This window comes from Thermobia domestica, chromosome 4, assembly GCF_964235325.1.
Source record: "Thermobia domestica chromosome 4, izTheDome1.hap1.1, whole genome shotgun sequence".
Taxonomy (NCBI): Eukaryota; Metazoa; Arthropoda; class Insecta; order Zygentoma; family Lepismatidae; genus Thermobia; species Thermobia domestica.
In genome coordinates this window covers 243,997,396-244,019,842 of record NC_137457.1, presented here as the reverse complement: position 1 = coordinate 244,019,842, position 22,447 = coordinate 243,997,396, and the positions used below count along the sequence as shown (strand labels likewise).

The following is a 22,447-nucleotide window of genomic DNA, read 5'->3' as shown; positions in this document are numbered from 1 at the left end:
GTGTTCCTTATTATTCCAATCTTGCGACCAGCGACTCACACTTGTACCTGCACCTAGAACTATTTCTCGATGGACAGTGCTTCGACAGCTCAGCTCAGTCGCAGAGTGTTTTTCTTATTTTGTTTACAATTCTTGGTGGTAGAAATATATGACCCATGGATGTAAAAGTTATTAACGTAATGACGACAAATGCCTCAACAAGGATGGTGTATATGTGGAAAATAGGTTATGTATTACTAGCTTCACAGGAATAAAATCAATTTCTTCGTATTTCGTTTCTCAGTCTGTCGGTAGTTTTACTTTGCACAGGTCTCGTATATGATTCAGCCCTTGATATTTACGTGATTACGGGATTACGATATATGAATGGAAGGATTTAGTACATATTAATAAGCAATTATATCATGATTATGCTAGAGAATCATTTTCTTAAGATTTAATCAAAGACAATTTCAAATTCACACAAGAAGTCAGCATCCACATGAGAGTTTGCAATAATCTTAAACTTCATTTTTCTATGAATTTGTTAAATATGAGCGGAAAAGTTTTGAACTCGAAATTTTTCCTAAAGCTGTGGATTTCAAGCAATTTGGCAGTTTACTCCTTGAGTGGAATAAAACGACAACAAAATCAACATTAGCAGTAATTTTATCCATAAAATAAAAGTTTTTAGATTCCGCAATACTAATTATAAGGCAAGAGAGACTGATTTATTTGTGTAAAGAGTAAGCAAGATAGTTACACTCTTTTATTATGTACTGGAGATATATAACAATATTCAAAATTTGGTTTGATTCTCCAAACATTTTATTTTTAATTTTACAGAGCAAGGAGTTCATAAGAATGCGAAAGTCTATGGAGGAAAACTAGCACTGTTAGATAGAGGTATTCATTTGCATTACTATTTCGTAGTTTATATAAAAAGATATACAAAAAAGACACGAGCAAACGACAACTTTGTTACATAATTCACACCCACGTTTTGCATTTTATAAATATTTTCTGAAAGTATCTAGGTAGTGGCTTTGATAGCTTTTGCAGTTAAATATCTTAATAGTAGTAGTAAGGAGTTTATATCTTTTTTCTTTTCCTTTTTAAGAAATGAATCTAATTTTCAATAACCGAATCTAGCAAGCAAAAATTAAATTTCTATCTCTCCTATTAGTTGGGAGGTAGAATCTCGAAAAGTCTTCAAAACAAGCAGTTGCATGAACCCGAGAGAGGAAAAGCAACCGTGATCCTAAATCACCAAGTCTACTATCATCATTTCTGGACCGCCGGTAGCTTGATGCGGGTGTAAGTTTCCCCCGTACATCCTCTCCCCCTCTACTGAAACTATAAAATGAGCCTTTCAAATAAAAGACCATATCCCCAAAACTAATCAAGATATTAATGGATTTCTTTCTCCCGTTTTATCTGCAAGGTGTGCTTCACAATTTTGTTTATTCATGTTTTGGATAGACCCAACGCTTTTTTTAGAAAATTTAACTTAAATATTAAAAACTGACCTATTTTGTCCTTATTATTATTCTTTTTTGCTCTGTAGGGAGACCGAGGCTATTTGGGTCAAACTTAAGAAAAAATATCACTGCGCACTTAATATGCGCATCCGTACGATGAATTTGCATTCATTTGTGAGTTCGTTGATAAAGGAAAGGTATGTGTCGTTGATCTCCTGCTTTTATATTAGTTGGTGTAAATATGATACTATTCTGAGCAAGATGGCTTCCAATACCTCATATTTTGATCTGATATAAAATAGTGTCTGTATAATATAAAGTGCTGAACCTGTATAAATGCATATATTTGTAAAGTTATTATCGTACGCGTAAAACAGAACGTCTGAATGTTATAACCACCATTTTTAGTGAACTAATCTGTCTCGTGTGAAAATAGTACCTTCCTCGTAAACATGTGCAAAACGGGGTTATTTGATTTAAAAAAATTGGAGCTATTTGAGCTAATGGGGGCTATTTGAGTCAGGTGTAAACTTACTTGAATATATTTTATTTATGAATTTTAGTTTTGTGTTTATGGTTCAGCCTTCTACGTGATGCATGTATGTAAAAGAAAACAATTCATTTTCACTTTTGATGGTACGAACATACGAATCAAAACACAAATGCAGAAAGTGAAATAATGAAGACATAGAGTAGACCATACAAAGTGTAACAAAAATGATTTGAGTTTACGTGGAACTTCACAGCTCTGCATAGCTTTTTCTTTTGAAACTTTGCGAAGGAAAGTGCAGCTCGAAAGAATGAGACTAGTTTGGTTGATAATAATGAAACAGTTCAAAGTGCAAAGCCGAAAGTCATAGGACACTCCACAATATTGACAGAACAGAGGGAAGTTGGTGTTGCGAATTATGACTCTCACAGAAAAAGGACTAAGCTGCACCATGAAACGATTCGTAAAGCTGTGCATCGATATGTAAAAATAAGACAAATTCTTCAATCTTTGAAATGAAATGAAACGAAATCTGAGTTTTACGTCCCACGGTTATGCCAGTCAGGCTAAAGGAGACGGTGATGATGAAATGGTGGAATGAATAAAGTGGGAGAAAAACCAAGCACACGGTGTTTGTCCACCACAAAGTTCACTTGGCGGGGGCTGGGATCTAACCTGGGACCCCAAGCACCAGAGGTGAACGCTCTACCACTTTTTTTGATAGTATTTATTGAGCATTTACATAATAGTTACAGTAATAACAATTAGAAAAATGCAACTAATAACAAGAAATACAAAAAATAAACATACCAGTAGTTAAAGCAAATAATAATAATAATAATAATAATAATAATAATAATAATAATAATAATAATAATAATAATAATAATAAATTAATAGATCGCCTGATAATACTGAGCAAACCAGCGATGACGTTGGGGAACAGGTATACGCAAAAGAGAATAAGATAACCAAGAAATGTATAAATCCGGGGAGAAATCCGTAGAAAGATGAAGAAAGAGATCAGCCGTTGTAATTGTCAACCACACAACAAAATTATGTTTAACTGGAGGGAAGAAAACAAAATCGGGGCGCAAAATCATATTGTCACAAGTTATATAGTCGGTACTAGTGCGAAGGATTCTGGCAAGAATCTGAGTATATTTTTGCCAAAGAGGGTATATCCTAGTACAGGTATGAAGACGATGTGAGAGGGTGTCAGTTTGTCCACAAATATGACAGAGGGAAGCAGGGGAGATGTCCAGGGTATAAGCCCTTGCATTTGTTAAAAATAAGTTATGTACCAATAAATACCAAAGCGAACGTAAGGTGGAAGATAAAACTGGGGAACCAATGTTACGACAAATTTGAGGCCAGTTATTATTAGGAGATTTACGTACTATAAGCGGAACGCAAGAGGGAGAAGCATAATATTGATATAATTGTGAAACGGTCATATCTTCAAGCCGGGCCCGTGCGATAAGGCCATATGCAATATCGAGAACTACCGTTTTTAAATAAGGATAGGTCTGCGACCATCCATGTACGGAGACAGGAGCAGTAAGCGTCACGTGACTCAGGCAGCGCATGATGTATTGTGACGAAAAGGAATTGCTAAAAACACAAAGCAGTTTACAGGTTCTATGAAGAAAAAGACATCTGGCCTGTAAAGCAATGTCCTTGATACCAAGGCCTCCAACAGAAGGTCGACTGCAAACTACCTGGCGATTTACCCGAAGAGTATGTTGATGCCAAAGAAAATATAACATATGTTTGTTTACTTTGTTAAGAATAGTAACCGAGGGTGGGAAAAGTTGCATAATAAAATATAAAAGACTAAGAGCATAAACCTGAATAAAAGTGGCACGTTCAAAAAGGGTAAGATTTTTTGTTTTATGTTGATAGAATAAAGTAACCAACTTAGAAACAACAAGATTATAATTTACCGAGATGGTATGTTTAACGGATGGATACCAGGTAATACCAAGAATTTTATGACAAGAAACAGATGTGAAGGGGGAAACAAAAGACGTATCACAATTTGGTTTGATGCAGAGATAAAAAAGCATCGATGCGAGATGCTCCTTGAGAATGAACATACGTATAACCCGGGTCGTGAGGGTGAAAATGACGCCAAACATGCACGAGACCAAATTGAGTAAGAACATGAAGCAAATTAGTGGAAGGGGTACGGTTCTGTAAGGAATCTTGAGAACCGGGAACTTCATTGTGATCACCTCCCCAAATAATAGATCGAGTACCAGCATGCAATGCAGTAGCAACGTCATCGCTGAAAAAATTATTACGTTGAATACGGTTTTGCGAGCCAGATGGACTATAGGAATTACAAAGGTGTATAGTTTCCAAATTGCCAGTAATAATGCGACCATCAGGATAATTATAAACCTGATCGAGGTGTAAATCACTGCGATAAATAAGTGCAGTATCTGTGATTGCTACAGTTTCATTACTAATAAAAGTATAATTATATAAACCGTGTAAATCAGTAATTTTAACCTCTTGGGCAAACAAAATATCAATCATTCTAGTATTAATAAAGGCAGCAACTGCATCCTGTTTCGTAGCGGAAGAAAGTCCGTTAAAGTTTATAGTACCAATCCTAACACCATACATAATATGAAAAATAGAAAAGTAAAAAATGTAAAACATACGGGAGTAATATACAAAATGTAAAGCCTATGCACGAAGCAGATAAATTACCACACCGCAAAAATTTAAACTCCAAAAAAATTAACCAAAAATTAAGACGGCGTTTCAGCATTTTGGTTGGACGAAAAGGAATGTTCATTAGATGCAGGGGCACCTGTGGTTGCGAAAGTTGTTTAGATCGCGTGCGGAGAGCAATACTAGATTCATCAGACAGAGATGAGTCAAGCACTTTCTCAACTTTAGGAGCTTTACTGTCAAGGAGAGGGCGTTTCTTTTTCTTCGACGTATCCAAAGGTACCATCTCAACATTCATCACACTAGGCAAATTTGTGGTGGGAATAACAGAAGCACTAGGAGAGGTAACAAGTTCCGGACTAGATACTGCAGCGTGTTGTTCATGTACTGAGTGGTAACTTGAAACGTTCACTGAGGGCGTTGAAAGAGACGAGTCCACTACTAACGACATCGCAGCAGCAGCCTCTAAAGTATTATCCGAACTTAACTGATTCAATCCAGAAGTAATAGAAGGTAGTATCACACCTTTGCTGGAAACATCAGCAGGCAAAATAGTTACAGAAGATTTCTCTAAAGAAGGAGCTCTAGGGGTACTAAGTGAGGGAGGGGTATTTTCCACATCACCATCAGGACTAATAGTCTTGACTAGGGAAGAAGTAGAAACTACAGGAAAAACACTGAAGTTAGTAACATCTGGAACAGCTTTAAGTTGCACTGGAGGCGGAGCCAAGCGTGAATTTGACTCGGAAGGTAGTCGAGAACCTCCAGAAACCGGAACAGTCACAGGAGCACGTTTAGGCAGTCGTTTATCACATTGCGAAATCAAATGCTGATCACTATCACATCGCGCACAAGTTTTAATTTGTCCAGGATATGTCACCCATAAACGAAGACCATGGACTGTGACATATGACGGAATGTTCTTTTTGAGGACGATCTTAAGTAATTTCCGCCCGGTACGCACCGGGTAAAAATGTCCAGTAGAGTAGAGTTCATCGGTAAGACTTAGAATTTCCCCATAGGAGAGAAAAACTTGTTTAAGGTGTAAATCGGAAAGTTCCATTGGAACCGCATGAATGCGGACCAATTTAATCAAATATGAAGCCGAATCAATAGGTAGGTTATACGAACCTACCGCATCAGAATACTTAACAGTATCTGTAAATTCATTTAAAATGCGTTCACAATCTTCCTGAGTTTTTAATTTATTATAGCTTTCGTGGAAAATCCATTTCTATGCTGAGCACAGTTTCCAACGGTAACCCAAAGGTATCCCTAATCCACTCATGTAAAATAATAGAAGTCGGCACATCTACCACACTTTGAAAACTGATACGAAGTGTATTAAGGCGAATCGTGTTCATATCGAACTTAAGTCAAAAAACTGGATTCCAAAAGAACAAAACAAAAAAAAATGCTATGTGATAATAATAAGTGTGAAAAGTACAATTAAATTCAATCAGATAACACACACACAAGAAAGAGGAATCGACACACTACACTAGCAGTAGTAGCTGCTCGAAAGAAACACCAGTGACCTCGAGCGAACCACGCCGAGAACCTGAACTAACTTACCACTGAGCCACCGCGGCCCCGCAATCTTTGAGAAACTAACTGGTGAAGATTGGTTTCCAAGTTTCATGAAGAGACATCCGAATTTATCATTACGAAAGACTGATGGACTTTCAAGAGCTCATGCTGAGGGCGTTAATAACAAAGCAGTAAGTTCGATTTTCAATCCTTGAAATCCATTACTGAACACAAAAACGACAGCGTATATACAATGTGGATGGAGCAAAGTCATTGCCAAGAAGGTGGAAAAATGGGTGGTACTTACGTTGAGAGAGGCGAAAATGTCAGTGGGATAGCCGCTTCAAAACCAGTGGAACAGTACATTTCACGATTTATTATTTTAAAGATCAGTGTATGAATGAAGAATTTGTAAATAATCTACCACCAGCTTTCCAAGTTTCCATATCAGATGATGGTTACATTAATAAAGAGCTATTTGTTCGCTAGCTAGATTTTTTACAAACAAACAGGGCTGAGGGAAAATGTTAGTTAATTTTATACGGACATATTTCTCACTGTTTGCTACAAGCTCACAAATTTTGTGAGCAACATGGCATTGAACTTTTGTGCTTGCCACCTCATACCACTCATGCATTACAATATTACAACCACTGAAAAGAGCAATGTGTTCTCATGACATTACCTCATCATAGTCCTGAAGTTCAAGTGATAATCGAATTAAAAAATCCAGTATGGGAAAGATATTTAAGGGTACATGGAATGTACAGCATATGATGGTGCAGCAATTCCATCATGTGCTGTACAGTGATGCAAATTCTTCTCACTCTTACATAAAATGTCGAACGTATCTCCACAAAGAAGCAAAGTACAGGTCTATTTACTTCTCCCGAAAATATCCAACAGCTTCGCATGAAACGGAATGTATCAATGGAAGGATCTGGCAAAACCTGCTCGAAGAAGAAAAACATAAAAAAGACAAAAATAAATAGGCCTGTGTCTTCAAGTGTTACCTGTGCTACACGTGAGAATGATAATGATTAGAATGAATCCGAGAACAATGTACCATGCAGATTCTGTAAATATTACTCTAAAGAATCAGTGAGCAAAGAAAAATAGATTTGCTGTCAACATTGTAAACAGTGGTACTACGAGATATGTGTAGACCTTATGGGAGAAGACAGTTTGTATGCAGCAAGTGCCTCTAGGTTACACATTTGTTGATAACTTTCATTGTATCGTACTTCAGGAGTTCGAGAAATTAGTGTTTTCTCATAAGTTTGTATACAAAATAATTTTCATGCACTTTGCTTTCTCCAGCATAAGTTTTGATTTTTTTCTTAATATACATTTAATTTTGATTGGCAAGACTAGTCGTTAAATTGATTATGAACATAAATTTTCTTGCAAGTTCATTTTTTGTTTTAAAAATTAAGTTTGAACTACAGTTTTCATTATTGTACATTCTTTTTATTTACTGAAAATTAATATAGAAAATGTGAAACTATCCGAAATTTTTTTATGTTATGCTTCCAGGAGTTTTCTTTTTTTCTCGTTTGCTTTTACAAGTGTTTATTTCAAAGAGAGTAAGTCAAACCACTTTAAGATGAACCTATACGTGTAAGATATTATGTAACATATAAGAAAACTAATATTCTTGTATTATTACAACGCTGAATGAGTTTTAGCTTATTCTGAACACCCTTTCCTAAAGAATTGCTCCACTTATTTTATTTTATTATGAAGCTATGCTTTTACAAATTTGATAGAAAAGGGTATAATTTAAGAATATATATGAACACTACTGTAATTAATGTAAACAATGTTGATAAAGTGAAATAACCAAATAACCCCGTCAGAAACCCAAATAGCCCCGTGATTATTACTAGTCTCGAATTCTGCCATTTTTATTTTAACTTCGTTTCCTGAATTTCCATGATTTAGTAGGTTCTTTATTCTTTAATACGTTGGACTATAATAATGTACGTACATTATGGCCTAATTATTTAAAATCTAAAGTGCGTCGTTTTTTGGGAAATTTTAAGTTTTCCCTTACTATACTCAAATAGCCCCGGTCTCCCCTATCTCCCCAATGAGCTGAGATATGGGAAGGACATCTCTAATTTAGTTTGATCACAATGCTGATTCTTTGAATGGTACTACTGAATTTCAGCTCACGTCAGTCAATAAAGGTTTTTGTTTCCAAGATAAAAGCTGATTTTCGAAGAACACTTCTCACCCTTCCGCCTTGAGCTTCCCTGCACAATCGTGATCATTTCTAGATCTCCGGTCAGTAGATACGACCGTGCGTTAAGTATCAAAAAAAATTGAGATAAGTAAAGATGTCTTTTATAGTGTTAGAATCCATTTACAGTTGATATTCAGGATGATTCCTATTTTTCAACTCTATTTGTGAGCTGTATTTCCATCGGACGTTCAAAATGATTCCTTATTTTTTTTAACAAAGTGTTTATATTACCATACCGAAAAAGCAGAAAATATAAATAATGTAAGAACATTGTAAAGATGTCTTAAGTGACCGCAAACAGCATTTACAGATGATATATAGAGTGATTGATCACATCGTTGTACATCTGATGAGTATTTTTAAAATCAAGAATGGGCCTGTGGTTTCTCAATGGTCACTTTAAAAATGTTTTTTGGAAAAACCTCAATAACTATATTCGTATGTAATTTATGAGAATATTACATCGAACTTCATTAAATTCTTACTAATTACTGGAAACAAGCAGAACTATAATAATATTCTACATTATCATATCAAATCTGCGCAAAATTACGTTTCTTTAGTCTTTTAAATTCTCATCAGATGAATCATTTTCTGGTACATAAGTGTTTATAAGTAAGTTATAACACTTGTTACCATTACAGCCACAGATTTTCATGCACTCTACTGAAGCTCGCACACACTTTCAGTTTTTGTGTCCCACATATGTTTACATGTAGAAGACTTTAGGCATAGATTCCTGAGTAGTCCATTTGGGCACCAATTTTAAGTTCATAGTTTGCCAACCAAAATATTTGGGTAGAAGGAAGTCAATATTCGAGTCGATGGAGTGCCACCAAATGTATATTTGAAGGTGTGCTGGCTTGGGGAAATCAGCATTCGAAGCAAAGTGCACTTTTCTTCAAACTTACCTCAGTATACGGCTACTTCTGGAAGTAAACTTCACAAAATTTGTACCGTTGGAAACATAACATAACGCCCTATGAATTTAATTAGGGAAATTCTTTCCATACCTCAACTCATTAGGGAGATATAGAGCAAATACTATGGACAAAATAAGTCATTTTTTGTTAAAGTTAAATTTTCCAAAACACCGTTGGGTCTATCCAAAGCATGAATAGACAAAATTCTAAAGCGCACCTTACAGATAGAACGGGAGAAAAAATTAATTAATATCTTGATCAGTTTCGGAGATATGGCCTGTTATTTGATCATTTTTTTTTACTTTCAGTAGAGAGGTTGTAGGGGGGACTTCCGCTCGCATCAAACCACCGCCGGTCTACAAATGATCATAATAGTGGACTCTATGATTTAGGACAACCAGTTGCTTTTACTCTCTCGAGTTGAACGAAACCTAACAACCACGAGTTCTGCCTCCAGACTGTATTGAATATTTACAAGTCAGTAAAAGAAAGTAAAGCATTATAGTTTGGTTCTTGAAAACAATGAATAAAGAAAATTTGTAGCTCGGAATTAGTAATGGTCAATTCCGAAATGTTTACTTTCGGGAATCCGCAAAGTAAAATCAGAAAAAGTCCGGATTTCGAAAAAATTCCTATTTGAGAAAAATACCGGATTTCGGAAAAATTGGAATTTAGAAAATTCCGATATTTAAAAAATTCCGGAACTTTTTCTGACTTACGGAACATTTTCGAATTCCGGAAGTTTCTAAATTCCGAAATTTTCTCAATTACGGAAGTTTTTTGAATTCCGGGATTTTTCCGAAACACGAAAACTGAAATTTCCGATTCCGGAAAATTTTAGCCATCCCTAGTCAGAATATCAGTAACTAGTCCATTAAAACAGTCTCTCAATGTACGTACACTGAGGAAAATAATTGGGTTGAAATTGGCTCTATTGGTGCATATTTTAACTCAACCAGGTGGCAAAACTGCTCCGACCCAAATACCGTCAAACTGTTTAGTTTAATTGAGTTTAAATAAGTTCGACTCAACGTGTAGCTAAATGTAGAAGTCCAACCTAATGACACAATTGGTGTGAAATCGCATAACTGATTAATACGTTTAACCCAACTTGGTGTACAACATGACCGAACAAAGTATAAACCCATTAAACCGGTTATGCGTTTGACCAAACGCGTAGCTGAAAGTGAACAAGCGTGGAGTGCAAATAACCCAACAATGATGCAAAATTGAGCAGCGTAGAGTTAAAACATGAAATGATGGGTTATAATCAAGGTCACATTCACCGCTACGGGATTTAACACAACATGTGGTTAATGTTAAGCCGTGAGTTGGTTACAAAGGTAACTCAACACTAAATGACTTCCCTTAACCGTATTACTTTGGATTTTTATTCAACACGAGCTTTTTTACAATTTGTATAGATGTTTCAGATACTGATCTAAGTCCATTTTACACTGACACAGTGTAAAAATGTAAATAAGATATAACAGAAAAGAAACAAAAAGTAAAATACTTACAAAATAATAAAATTATATATATATATATATATATATATATATATATATATATATATATATATATATATATATATATATATATACATAATAACAAAAATAAAATATACAAAGTACGTAGGCCACAACATTTACAGAGTTTGTTTCTAAAATGATTTTCAGAGTCAAAAATATCATTATCTGACGTTAGACTTTCACACAATGATGCCAGCCTGAAATATAAGGAACGATTTATAACTGAAAGTCTCGGTGTATCATATGATAGTATCGTATGACTGTGGGTAAGGCGAGAAGGTGCACGGAAAATGAGAACAGAAACCATTAAATCAGACTTACTTTTACCATTGATAATTGTATGGAGAAACAGCAGCTCTGCCACCATGCGTCGAGTATTTGGAGTCTGAATATTAAGTTTGTTTAGGAGCTATGTTTTACTAAGACTGCGCACTGAAGGAATTCTGTTTCACAATGGCAAGAAATAAGTTAAGAACAAAATCAAAACGGGACAAATTTGAAGCACAGACCATATTCCTTATCGGTGAGCAATATTGAATTTTAGGAGATACAAAAGCGTTGAAGAAAATACTGAGTGATTTGAGATCGCAAATTTCAGCAAATCTGTAAAGAATACCCAGTATTTTCATAACACTCTTCACAGTAACAGTGATATTATCAGCAAATGTAAGTTTCTGGTCAAATACTACTCCGATATCTTTATGTGTCGCACCTCTTTCAATAGGACAGTTATTAATACGATATCTGTGATAAATGTTATTTTCCTTCAAGGAAATACTAAGAGTGAAACATTTTTGAGGGTTCAGTTTTACATTCCAAGTTGCATACAAGTCAGTAAGCTTAGTAAGAATGTGTTTAAGTCGTAGAGCAGGCCTGTCCATGAATTGGCTCCCGGAGCCGAAGCGTGAGCGAGCACGAGCGGAGATAAGAACAGGTGAGCACAGGTGGCTGGTAGCTTCGCCCCTTCCACTGCATCCGATAAGTGTTGCGAACCACACATGATGGCAAAAAACCTACGGCCAAGCATGGTCAGAAATTCGCACGATGTTGCAGCATTCAGCAGACGCAAGCGTGAAATGTGCAGGTGTGCTCTCCCCTTCCCCATTTCGAAAGCAGTGCCGCGAAAACACTGCAGGAAATAAAATTGGTACGATTTTTGATCGAGGAAGACGCATGATAGAGGTTACAGTTAGCGTTGAAGTAACTAACAAATGAACAAGAAAGAAAGAAAGAAACTAATATTAAACATGTCAGCTTACAGACGTAAAAACGACTGCAAAAATCGGAAACGAATTGTTTCAGGCCTTTTTAGCTTGCTTACAGAATTCGTGACGTTGTATTACATTAGCACTCGGTCTGTAACTTGTCACTCGCTTCACGTTTGCTAAGTTGTAAACGCCTTTCGTTGCTAGATTGATAGCAGAACGACGGGATGTTGGAAATAATAATAATAATAATAATAATAATAATAATAATAATAATAATAATAATAATAATAATAATAATAATAATAATAATAATAATAATAATAATATCGTGTTCGAAATATGCATAATACCTGCTTGAGTTCTGCCGTAAACTGCCACTAGATGCTAATGTAGGCAAAGAAACAGAGATGAGGAACAATTCGAAAATCAGATTATTTGAGTAGATTTTATTCGAAAATATATTATTCAATCAGAAATCATCCAAATAGTCTATACTTATTAGATTTCCGTAGCTACAAAATATAAACATTGTAATAGCTTTTATAACTTACCACAGAAATCCGAGATAGTAGACAAAGGTCCCAAAAGAAAAACACTTGTTGTACATTCCCAAAGGTTCGAAAAATGCAATCACATTTGCCGAAGCGCACTCAAGTATCTTAACGCCACAAGAGACAAATGTCTGACAGTAGCAAATCAAAATTCAAACCAACATAACACGAAAACGCACAAAGAGGCCGATTGTGTATAAAGTTAGAAACACAGAAAAAAGAAAATACACTATAAACACTAGTGACTGACAAGTGTTTTACTTCAAGCCTTGCTCTCTGAGGCAGATGTACCGCACAATTTCTTCGTAACTGTCTCTATACGAGGTGATATTGTTTGCACACAGCTTAGACGTAACAAACATTCCAGGTGATGGTTGGACAACGAACTTCTCTGGTTTGATTTCGTCAGTCGCATTTTTGAAAATAATTGCTCACACACATAGGTCGAACCAAACATTGACATAATATTGGCGTCATTTCTATGCAGTCGCGGAAATCGACATGGAGGAAAATTCCTATAGAACTCTTGTAAATTGCTTTTCTGATGGAATTTCTCTTTAAATTCCCTGTCGCACACTAAGTCTATAAGTTCCAACTGAACATCAGAAGGAGCGTCTGCAATGTTTGTAGAGAATGGGGTGGCAAATACCCTGAAGGTCATCTCCAAACATTTTATGTCCTGAAATCTGGTTTCAAACTCGTCCTTAAGGCTAAGCAGCAAACTGCGGTAATGAGTCAAGTCAAGTAGTTTACCGGATTCTTGTAAGGTGCCTAATCTGGGAAAGTGAACCAAAATCTTCTTTTCAAATTGCTGCGCCCAAAGGGATAGCTTCATTTTGTTCGCTTCGACGCGATCGCACATATTTGTAATTAGCAGATATTGACCCTGCAATGAGAGGTTAAGAGCATTGAGATGAGTAGTTATGTCTGCCAAAAACGCAAGGTTGCATCCCCATTGGTCGTCTTTCAGTTCTGGCACGGAATGATCGTTCATATCGAGAAACATATCAATGTCGTTTAGTAACTGAAAGAACTGGTTTAACAAGTTCCCACGGCTCAGCCAGCGCACCTCAGTATAATAAGATATGTCTCCGTATGCACTGTTTAGGTCTTCGAGGAAGGCTTTAAATTGGCGATGTCTCAGTCCATGTTTCCGAGGTAGCTGGTGGTACGTCGTCCATGACATCGTTCATCGGTACACTCTTTGCACACAACTGTTCCTGATGCAACATACAATGAATTCCCCTGATACCACGCGACACCCCAAGCTCTTGCAGTTTTTGTTTTAGTCGCGCCACGAACCCTGCTTCCTTCCCAACCATAGCAGGTGCCCCATCGGTCTCTACAGAAACCAGTGCATTCCACGCAAGGCCTGTATTTTTTATACTTTTTTCAACACACGCAAGAATGTCAGCGCCCGTCGTGGTGCCCTTCATAGGTACTATGTGCAACAGTTCCTCTCGAATCTCCAGATCACTATGTACACCACGAATAAAGATAGCAAGCTGCGCAGTATCTGTAACATCCGTACTTTCGTCGAGCGCCAGGGAAAATGCAATAAACGTTTTCGAAAGTTCCGATAGCTGGCTCAAAACATCATCTGCAAGATGTTCTATGCGTCGCGTAATAGTCTGTCGGGAAAGTGGAACCGATTCGAACTGCTGTATTCGAGATGGACAAAAGTCTTCTGCTGATATTACTATACACTCCTTTATTAGGTCTCCGTCTGTGAAAGGGTGCAACAATCTCGCAATATGCAACGCAATTTTGTAACTCACCCGCACAGAGGCTTCACACGTTCTCTCCCCGTCTTCCTTTTCAGACGCGGCCTTATTCTCTTTCACCTTCTTCAATTCTTCTTTGCGGAAATGTCTTTCAAGTTCCCCGTATTGCTCCACGTGATAAGTATTGTAGTGGCGTTGAAGGTTGAACTTTTTAAATCCGTTTAATATTTTAAAACACACTAAACATTTGGCTACACCGTCTTCTTCGACAAAGAGATAATCCTCTTCCCACTGCGTGTTGAACTTAAGTGTAGGTGTAGGGCAGCGTCGTTTCGCCATCTTACCGCTTTCAACTCTTTACAACGACTGTGCTCGATACTGGTCTCTATAAGCAGATGTACACAGGGGGAGATAGTGGCTAGATAACTATCGTATTATGTATGCAGGTGGCAAAACTGGAAGCACGGATGATAGTAGGCTGAGCATAAGTGGCATTAGTCGCTGTCTGGTATACACTAGTAAAGCTGTTTCGTCATGTACTTAATATTTACTTTTGTTACTACTACTACTACTACTACTACTAATAATAATAATAATAATAATAATAATAATAATAATAATAATAATAATAATATTAAGCATTATTATTATTATTATTATTAGTAGTAGTAGTAGTAGTAGTAGTAGTAGTAGTAGTAGTAGTAGTAGTATTCGGACCAAAGAGGGATGAAAATGGGGATTGGAGGAAATTCATAACGAGGAATTGCATAGTTTATACCGCTCACCTAACATTGTTAGGGTCATTAAATGTAGAAGGTTCAGGAGCGCAGGCCATGTAGCCAGAATGGAAGAAATTAGAAACGCTTTCTTAATTTTAACTGAAAACCCAATTGGAAGAAGACCACTAGGAAGACCTAGGCGTAGATGGGAAGGCAATATTAAGATGGATCTTGCAGAAATAAGAGTACAGAGTAGAAACTGGATAAAGTTGGCTATGGACAGTAAGTTAGTGGAAATATTTTGTAAACGCGGCATTGAACCTTCGGGTTCCATAGGCCATAGAGTTAGTTAGTTAGTTAGTTATTATTATCTAAAAGAAATGTTCAAATGTTGTTAAGAGACAATTACACAGAAGAACTGAGTTAAGACCAAACACTAATTTGGCGGAAGGAAATTCCAGTGCAACCCAGCCCACTTTAAGCGTTATCCGTGCAACCCACGTTTCATGTTCAAGACATTGGGAATAATTGTTCGTATCATTCAGTTGGAATGTTTCCTTCCGAGTTTACGCTGTTACAGTAGGCCTACAACATTCTGACTCAAAATCAGTCAGCAACTATCGAAGAAAGACAAGCGTGTAGCTTCAATCGTTGATATGATTTAACATTCTTTTTCACTTTTAACAAGCCACCGGCAAGCAACCAGCCAGGGACAATATATTTTTCCTTATTCAACAGACACTCTTTGTTAAAAAAAAAACACTAATGGTAGTCACTAATGGTCACTCTTAAAAATGGAAAATCTCTTTGGCTCTCTTAATATTTTGTTTGATTCTTTGGGATTAAAGTAACTTTAAAAGTGGAGTAAGAAATACTATTCTTCCTATTTATAGTGTAATAGTGCCTTCTAATCTCCACAACCAACCCCGTGCTAAGCCTATTCGTACACACATACATGCATAAGCTAATTTTCTGGAGATAATACTTAGATAATTACAAACAAGTGCTACAGTATTTTTTTTCGTATCAACAGATTATCTCTTTTCCTAAACAGCGAAACAACATAATATAACAAACCCAACATTGTAAAAAACATTTTACACTAAATGGCAATCAGTTACCATACATACTTTCTTTTTAATTGGTAAGCTAGTGATTACCGCCAAGGTTATATTTTGGAATATAAATAAATTCGTGAGCAATGTCAATTGTTTGAAATCCTTAAAAGGTTCAATGCTGTTTCGTTTAAATAGCAATACTTGTATGCGAAGTAATCTTATAACATTTTACCAAAAACATCTCTGTTTTCCATCACTTTGTTTCAAACTACAACATATACAGGCTTTAAATGGAAGATATATTTATCTTGTGATTAACAATATATAAAGCTTTTGTATTAAAGATAACTTTAGACATAGACATCACGTAGCATATCTCTAGCACAAATATGCTCTATGTAAGCACAACAAACACAAGGGGTTAATGGATGCGGATATTGTTGCTAATATTATTAATATTTTTCTTGAAAATACTGCATTATGTATGCAACTCACAAAACCATGCTTGGACTATTTTAATAATGCATTAAATTGTTCACTAAACAACTGGAAGGGGATATTTTAAAGAAAACTGCTTGGTATCAACAAACTAGAAGTAGGAAATATTACTGTGACACGGGCCATTAGTTAGGCAGAATAAAATATTCGTAATATTAAAAGATTCATATAAATTCAATATCATAAACAAGAACACAAGATATTAGAGAAACCCACCTGTAAGAATATAAAAATGACCCTTAATGAATTTTAAAGAAGCCGTTCGAGTTCATGAACTGTTGAATAATTTCTTAACTTTAGTATTGCATCTGTGCTGGACAACATATAAAGTTGCTGGGAAACAAGACATGAAAACTATTGAGTAAATTTTAAATCAGATATCGTCTTTGAGAAAACACCACACTCTAGAATTTAGACAGTTTGTAAAAGGCAATGAGAGATGGATTATTAGATAAATGCACAAGAGTCTGTAAATTCTTTCACAATTAGGGAAAGGTCGTCAGAATGAATACTTATTAACGTATAGTTTCCGTCTTATTTTCGCCCACGGATTCTAGTTACTGACACCACTAAATATATAATCTCATAACAGAGATTATAAAAGTGGTTGCAGCATGTTGTAGATATGGGCGAAATCCTAATGCTAATAAATGGTATTGCTTACTATTTCACGCAAAACAGCGAGGGTGATACCAAGTTAATATCTGAAGATTAATTGTAAGTGTAACTTGATCAAAGTCATATAAATGTGTTGCACCTGTAGCATAACTAGTATATGCCCCATGTAACGCGATCTCCACCCTTTACTCGTACAAGTGATTGAATGGAGCCGTCGTTAGGTAGAACAAATGTACCCTTCGGGCACATCCACACTTATAACGTATAACAGGTTCAGAAATTAAATTATTTAATGCATAAACAATGTTAATTAAATATATAGTAATCCTGAGTTCAAGAATATTAGAGCGAATGCAGCTACTATTCATAAATATACTTAATACTGTGGTTAATCGGGAAAATAATATTCTTTGTTCTATTCATTAACTTTATAACAAATTCAATAAAGTAATACATATAATGACTGCTAATAAAGAATTCCATCCAAAGAGGCTACTTCAATAGACAAATATTTCTCCAGCAAATAAGCAGATAACCTTAACTTCCTAGAAAATTACATATAATCTGTAAGAATTTTTTAAATCTGAACAATTCTTAGTTACTTATATCAAACTTATTTCTTTATAATTAATAAATACAGTAATTAACTCACCAATATTTTGAATACAATATTCCTCCTTGTTATTTGCATACTATAGGCATGGAACTTCACACAAAACATGTATTAACAGGATCAAATGGAAACACACTTTTTTTTTTTTTAAAACGTAGCACCAAATAACTATAACTTATTTCACACATACACCGATCCTCAATTGAATTCTTAGAATATAATAATATCACGTAATAAGATTTTAACTTTCAGAACTATGCTTTCAAGATACAAAATAGCAACTGGTTAACTGGTTTTACCCATTTCGAACAAAATTCGAAACTCAGAATAGCTCAGACTTCTACCTTTGGATTCAACAGCTAAAGTGCTGTTGCCTATAGACAGAAATTAAACGTAGGAAGATAGTTCGCACAAATTCCGCTGTTGGCGCTGTTATAATGTAAAGCTGATTTTACTTTTTTTTTAAACTCTAAATAAACATCTCGTTACACATTCACCTCTCCCTCAAAAAAAAATTTTTTTTTGTTATGAAATATGCAGAATCTCGTTTGTCTCAAAGTCACGATTAATCACCAAACTATTATCACTATACCTACTAACTAGCAGAAACATACTTCCCAACTACACCAACTAAAGAAAAATAAACTAAAAATAAAAAAATAACCCCCAAAATACAATCAAACCACTACCATACTATACACTCTCTCTACAGTTAGCAACTATAGTAATTCGTCTATGATTCGCATCTTTCATAAATTTACAAACACTTCCAGAAAAATTATGAAATAGCACCTAAATGCAATTTCCTGATTTTTCCTAAGCAATATTAAATATAAAGCGAAAGATATATATATATATATATTTTCCCTACATATTATATTTTACATATTCAATAATATAAAAAGAAATTACATTGTAACTTACAATTTCTGTCTTGAGTACATACTGAACGAATAGTTTCCAGTTGAAAAATAATATGTTGATTTATCCATAACCAGTTTTATCAGAATAGTCCATTTCCATCCAAGAGACATGACAAACAGACTGGAATCCGATCCACGGAATTCTCCATTAACAATTGACGATACAATCCACCGACTATTGGACTAAAAGCCCAATTTACAATTAAGGACGCAATACATTAGACATATTTAGACGGACACATTACAGGCCTGCAATGAGAAAACTATTTTAACATATAACACTTTAAAAATTACTTAAAATTATGTTCGTCTATTGTCTTATAGCACCAACGTAAAGCTTCAATAACACTTTATGATTCTTAATTTTTCTTTTTTTTTTTTTTTTTTTTTTTTTTTTTTTTTTTTTTTTTTGAAGATTTCTAATTAACAATAGGGATTCTCCTTTCTCTGAAAGGTTTTGTCATTGAGACATGTACTCTACGAATATCTCTGTCATTTACAACAGATTTAACCTGTAAGGAGTTTTCACCAAGGAATTTCTGGAGTTCGAATGGCCCCAACCACCTTTCTGATAAACTCTTCGTAATGTTATCAGCTAAAGATGACTTGGTTTGGGCTTTAATTAAAAGTTTATCACCCACTTGATAATTAGTAGGTATTCTTCGTTTATTAAAAATTTTCTTTTTTCTATGCCATGCTTTCTCCATATTATGGAGCGCATTTACCCACAAATTGGGGTCTTTCTTTTGGATATCTAGCTCCTGCACATTCCATTTTACCTCTAATGGGTCTCCGCAGTTATAGTTACAAACTAAATCAAAGGGACTACACTTGGTCTCCTCATGAACAGCGCTGTTAATCGAGTACTCTATTTCGTATAGACCCGTATCCCATTAATTCTTCCTAAAGCTATAATAAACAAAGCTTCTTTCGGGAACAAGTTGAGTTTCATAATCTTATAAATCTCTAATAAGAAAAGAAAAATAATTTCGTCTTTAGTTCCATCACAAAAAGGGATTCTTTTTATTTTTTCCGAAAAATTCTCATTGGCAGCTGATACTGCTAATTTATTCATATCCACAGAGAACGGCATAAAATTATGTAAATATGACTTACTACGTTCATTCTCTGTATTGATTTGTTTATCAATTTTCCAACAGTCTTTTTCATTTAAAGCAAAACAGCTCTTATCTACCACAGGTGCGCTAAAACCAGTTTGCCTTAACTGACCTACCGCAACACTCTCACTCTCATTCCTCAAATCGTGAGTCGTTGCACCTGCCAAGGTCGAAGTGTAAACACTGCTGGTATCTGAATCTAACAACGGTGATAAACTACCAGCTGTTTGTGGCTCAACTGCCCTACAGTAACTGTCCCTATATCCTTCGTTTTCTAAAAACGAAAAATCTTGCTCCCTCAAAAAAGGATTTAATGGATTAGGTATTATCAAACCACCATCTCCATTGGGAAAATGATTTAAATTTAACTGGCCCTGATGGGTACGTTCACTACTCGTATCTGACATGTTTCTGGTTCGAACCCCGCAATATATAAAACTCAACTCTCACAAAATTCTTTCTATATACAGCCGATATGTTACCAAACAAGTGATATCCTGACAAGTAAGGACTAGATACGTGTATCGTAACAAAATTAACTACACTGGTGCTAGCAATACCATATTTCATGTAGATGAAAAACAGAACCTGCTTTCCCAAATCTATCCTTCCTGCTACTTATAATAATAATATTTCTACTAATGAAAAATAAGAAGGAAGACTTTAGCTGTTGAATTTGTGTAACGCGATCTCCACCCTTTACTCGTACAAGTGATTGAATGGAGCCGTCGTTAGGTAGAACAAATGTACCCTTCGGGCACATCCACACTTATAACGTATAACAGGTTCAGAAATTAAATTATTTAATGCATAAACAATGTTAATTAAATATATAGTAATCCTGAGTTCAAAAATATTAGAGCGAATGCAGCTACTATTCATAAATATACTTAATAGTATGGTTAATAAGGAAAATAATATTCTTTGTTCTATTCATTAACTTTATAACAAATTCAATAAAGTAATACATATAATGACTGCTAATAAAGAATTCCATCCAAAGAGGCTACTTCAATAGACAAATATTTCTCCAGCAAATAAGCAGATAACCTTAACTTCCTAGAAAATTACATATAATCTGTAAGAATTTTTTAAATCTGAACAATTCTTAGTTACTTATATCAAACTTATTTCTTTATAATTAATAAATACAGTAATTAACTCACCAATATTTTGAATACAATATTCCTCCTTGTTATTTGCATACTATAGGCATGGAACTTCACACAAAACATGTATTAACAGGATCAAATGGAAACACACTTTTTTTTTTTTTTTTTAACGTAGCACCAAATAACTATAACTTATTTCACACATACACCGATCCTCAATTGAATTCTTAGAAAATAATAATATCACGTAATAAGATTTTAACTTTCAGAACTATGCTTTCAAGATACAAAATAGCAACTGGTTAACTGGTTTTACCCATTTCGAACAAAATTCGAAACTCAGAATAGCTCAGACTTCTACCTTTGGATTCAACAGCTAAAGTGCTGTTCCCTATAGACAGAAATTAAACGTAGGAAGATAGTTCGCACAAATTACGCTGTTGGCGCTGTTATAATGTAAAGCTGATTTTACTTTTTTTTTTAAACTCTAAATAAACATCTCGTTACACCCATAATCTTTAATTTCAAAGCTACTCTTGAAAGAAACGATATTATCCTAAAGATTATTATCAGTTCATGTATGCTTAATACATACAACAATCAGAAGTTTGTTCAAGTAACATATAACGGAAAACTACATATCTGAAAGAAAATTCAATACCAACTTGAACAAACTCTTCACTTACTAGGGATGATTCCATTCCGGGATCAAGTACCTGAGGAAAGCCTATAAATCGTCTGAAAGCCCTTGCCATAAGAAGTACGAAATCGTTTTCAAATCAGGGGCAAACCAGCAAACTGACCCTATAAGCGGCATGATTGTTGGTGATAGTGACCCTTTGTATGGCATATACGACAGAAGTAGAAATGAATGTTACGATGCATCACGCAAAAGCACCTGAAATCTTCACATTCCTTTTTGGCTGATTCCTAGAACGTGAATCGGGCAAGAGTTTGATAATATTACTTTGAACCCAGACGTACCCATTTGGTCAGTGTTGCCAACGAATTGTAAATACAATGTGGCAGATGGTTTCTGTACCGCTTGGTGTACCGTATATCTATGAAATGTGGCATAAACATCATTTGTCACTAGAGACATTATATTGTATGCATATTCCTCTACCAAGGATCCCAGTTTGTCAGTGTTGCCAACCAATTGTAAAAATGATAAGTTGTAAAACAGGTTCCGTACAATGAGACATTTATACACCAAGCTTGGCAAAAACATCACTTGACACTATAGCGAAAAGATATTGAGTGTGACCGTCTCCTAACCATTCTAGGTCGTCAATATTGCCACATTATTTTACGCATCACAATGTTATGAATGGCGTGCGTGCCATTTAACGAATATATAACAAACGTGACAGAAGCAGCATTGGAGAATGGAAAACATAGTGCGAATGTCCCTGTCTCCTAAGCACACTAGTTTGG

At 35.3% G+C, this 22,447-nt stretch overlaps 1 protein-coding gene across 2 annotated transcripts in view; it reads left to right on the top strand.

Annotated features, from left to right (window-relative positions):
* The window catches only part of LOC145683475 (uncharacterized), a 136,788-nt gene that overhangs the window by 76,738 nt on the left and 37,603 nt on the right, over positions 1-22,447 (top strand). For both annotated transcript variants that reach the window (XM_081754805.1, XM_081754804.1), the window contains exon 10: positions 826-885. In XM_081754805.1, the coding sequence (XP_081610931.1) occupies positions 826-885 (60 nt within the window). The remainder of the gene's footprint in view (positions 1-825; positions 886-22,447) is intronic.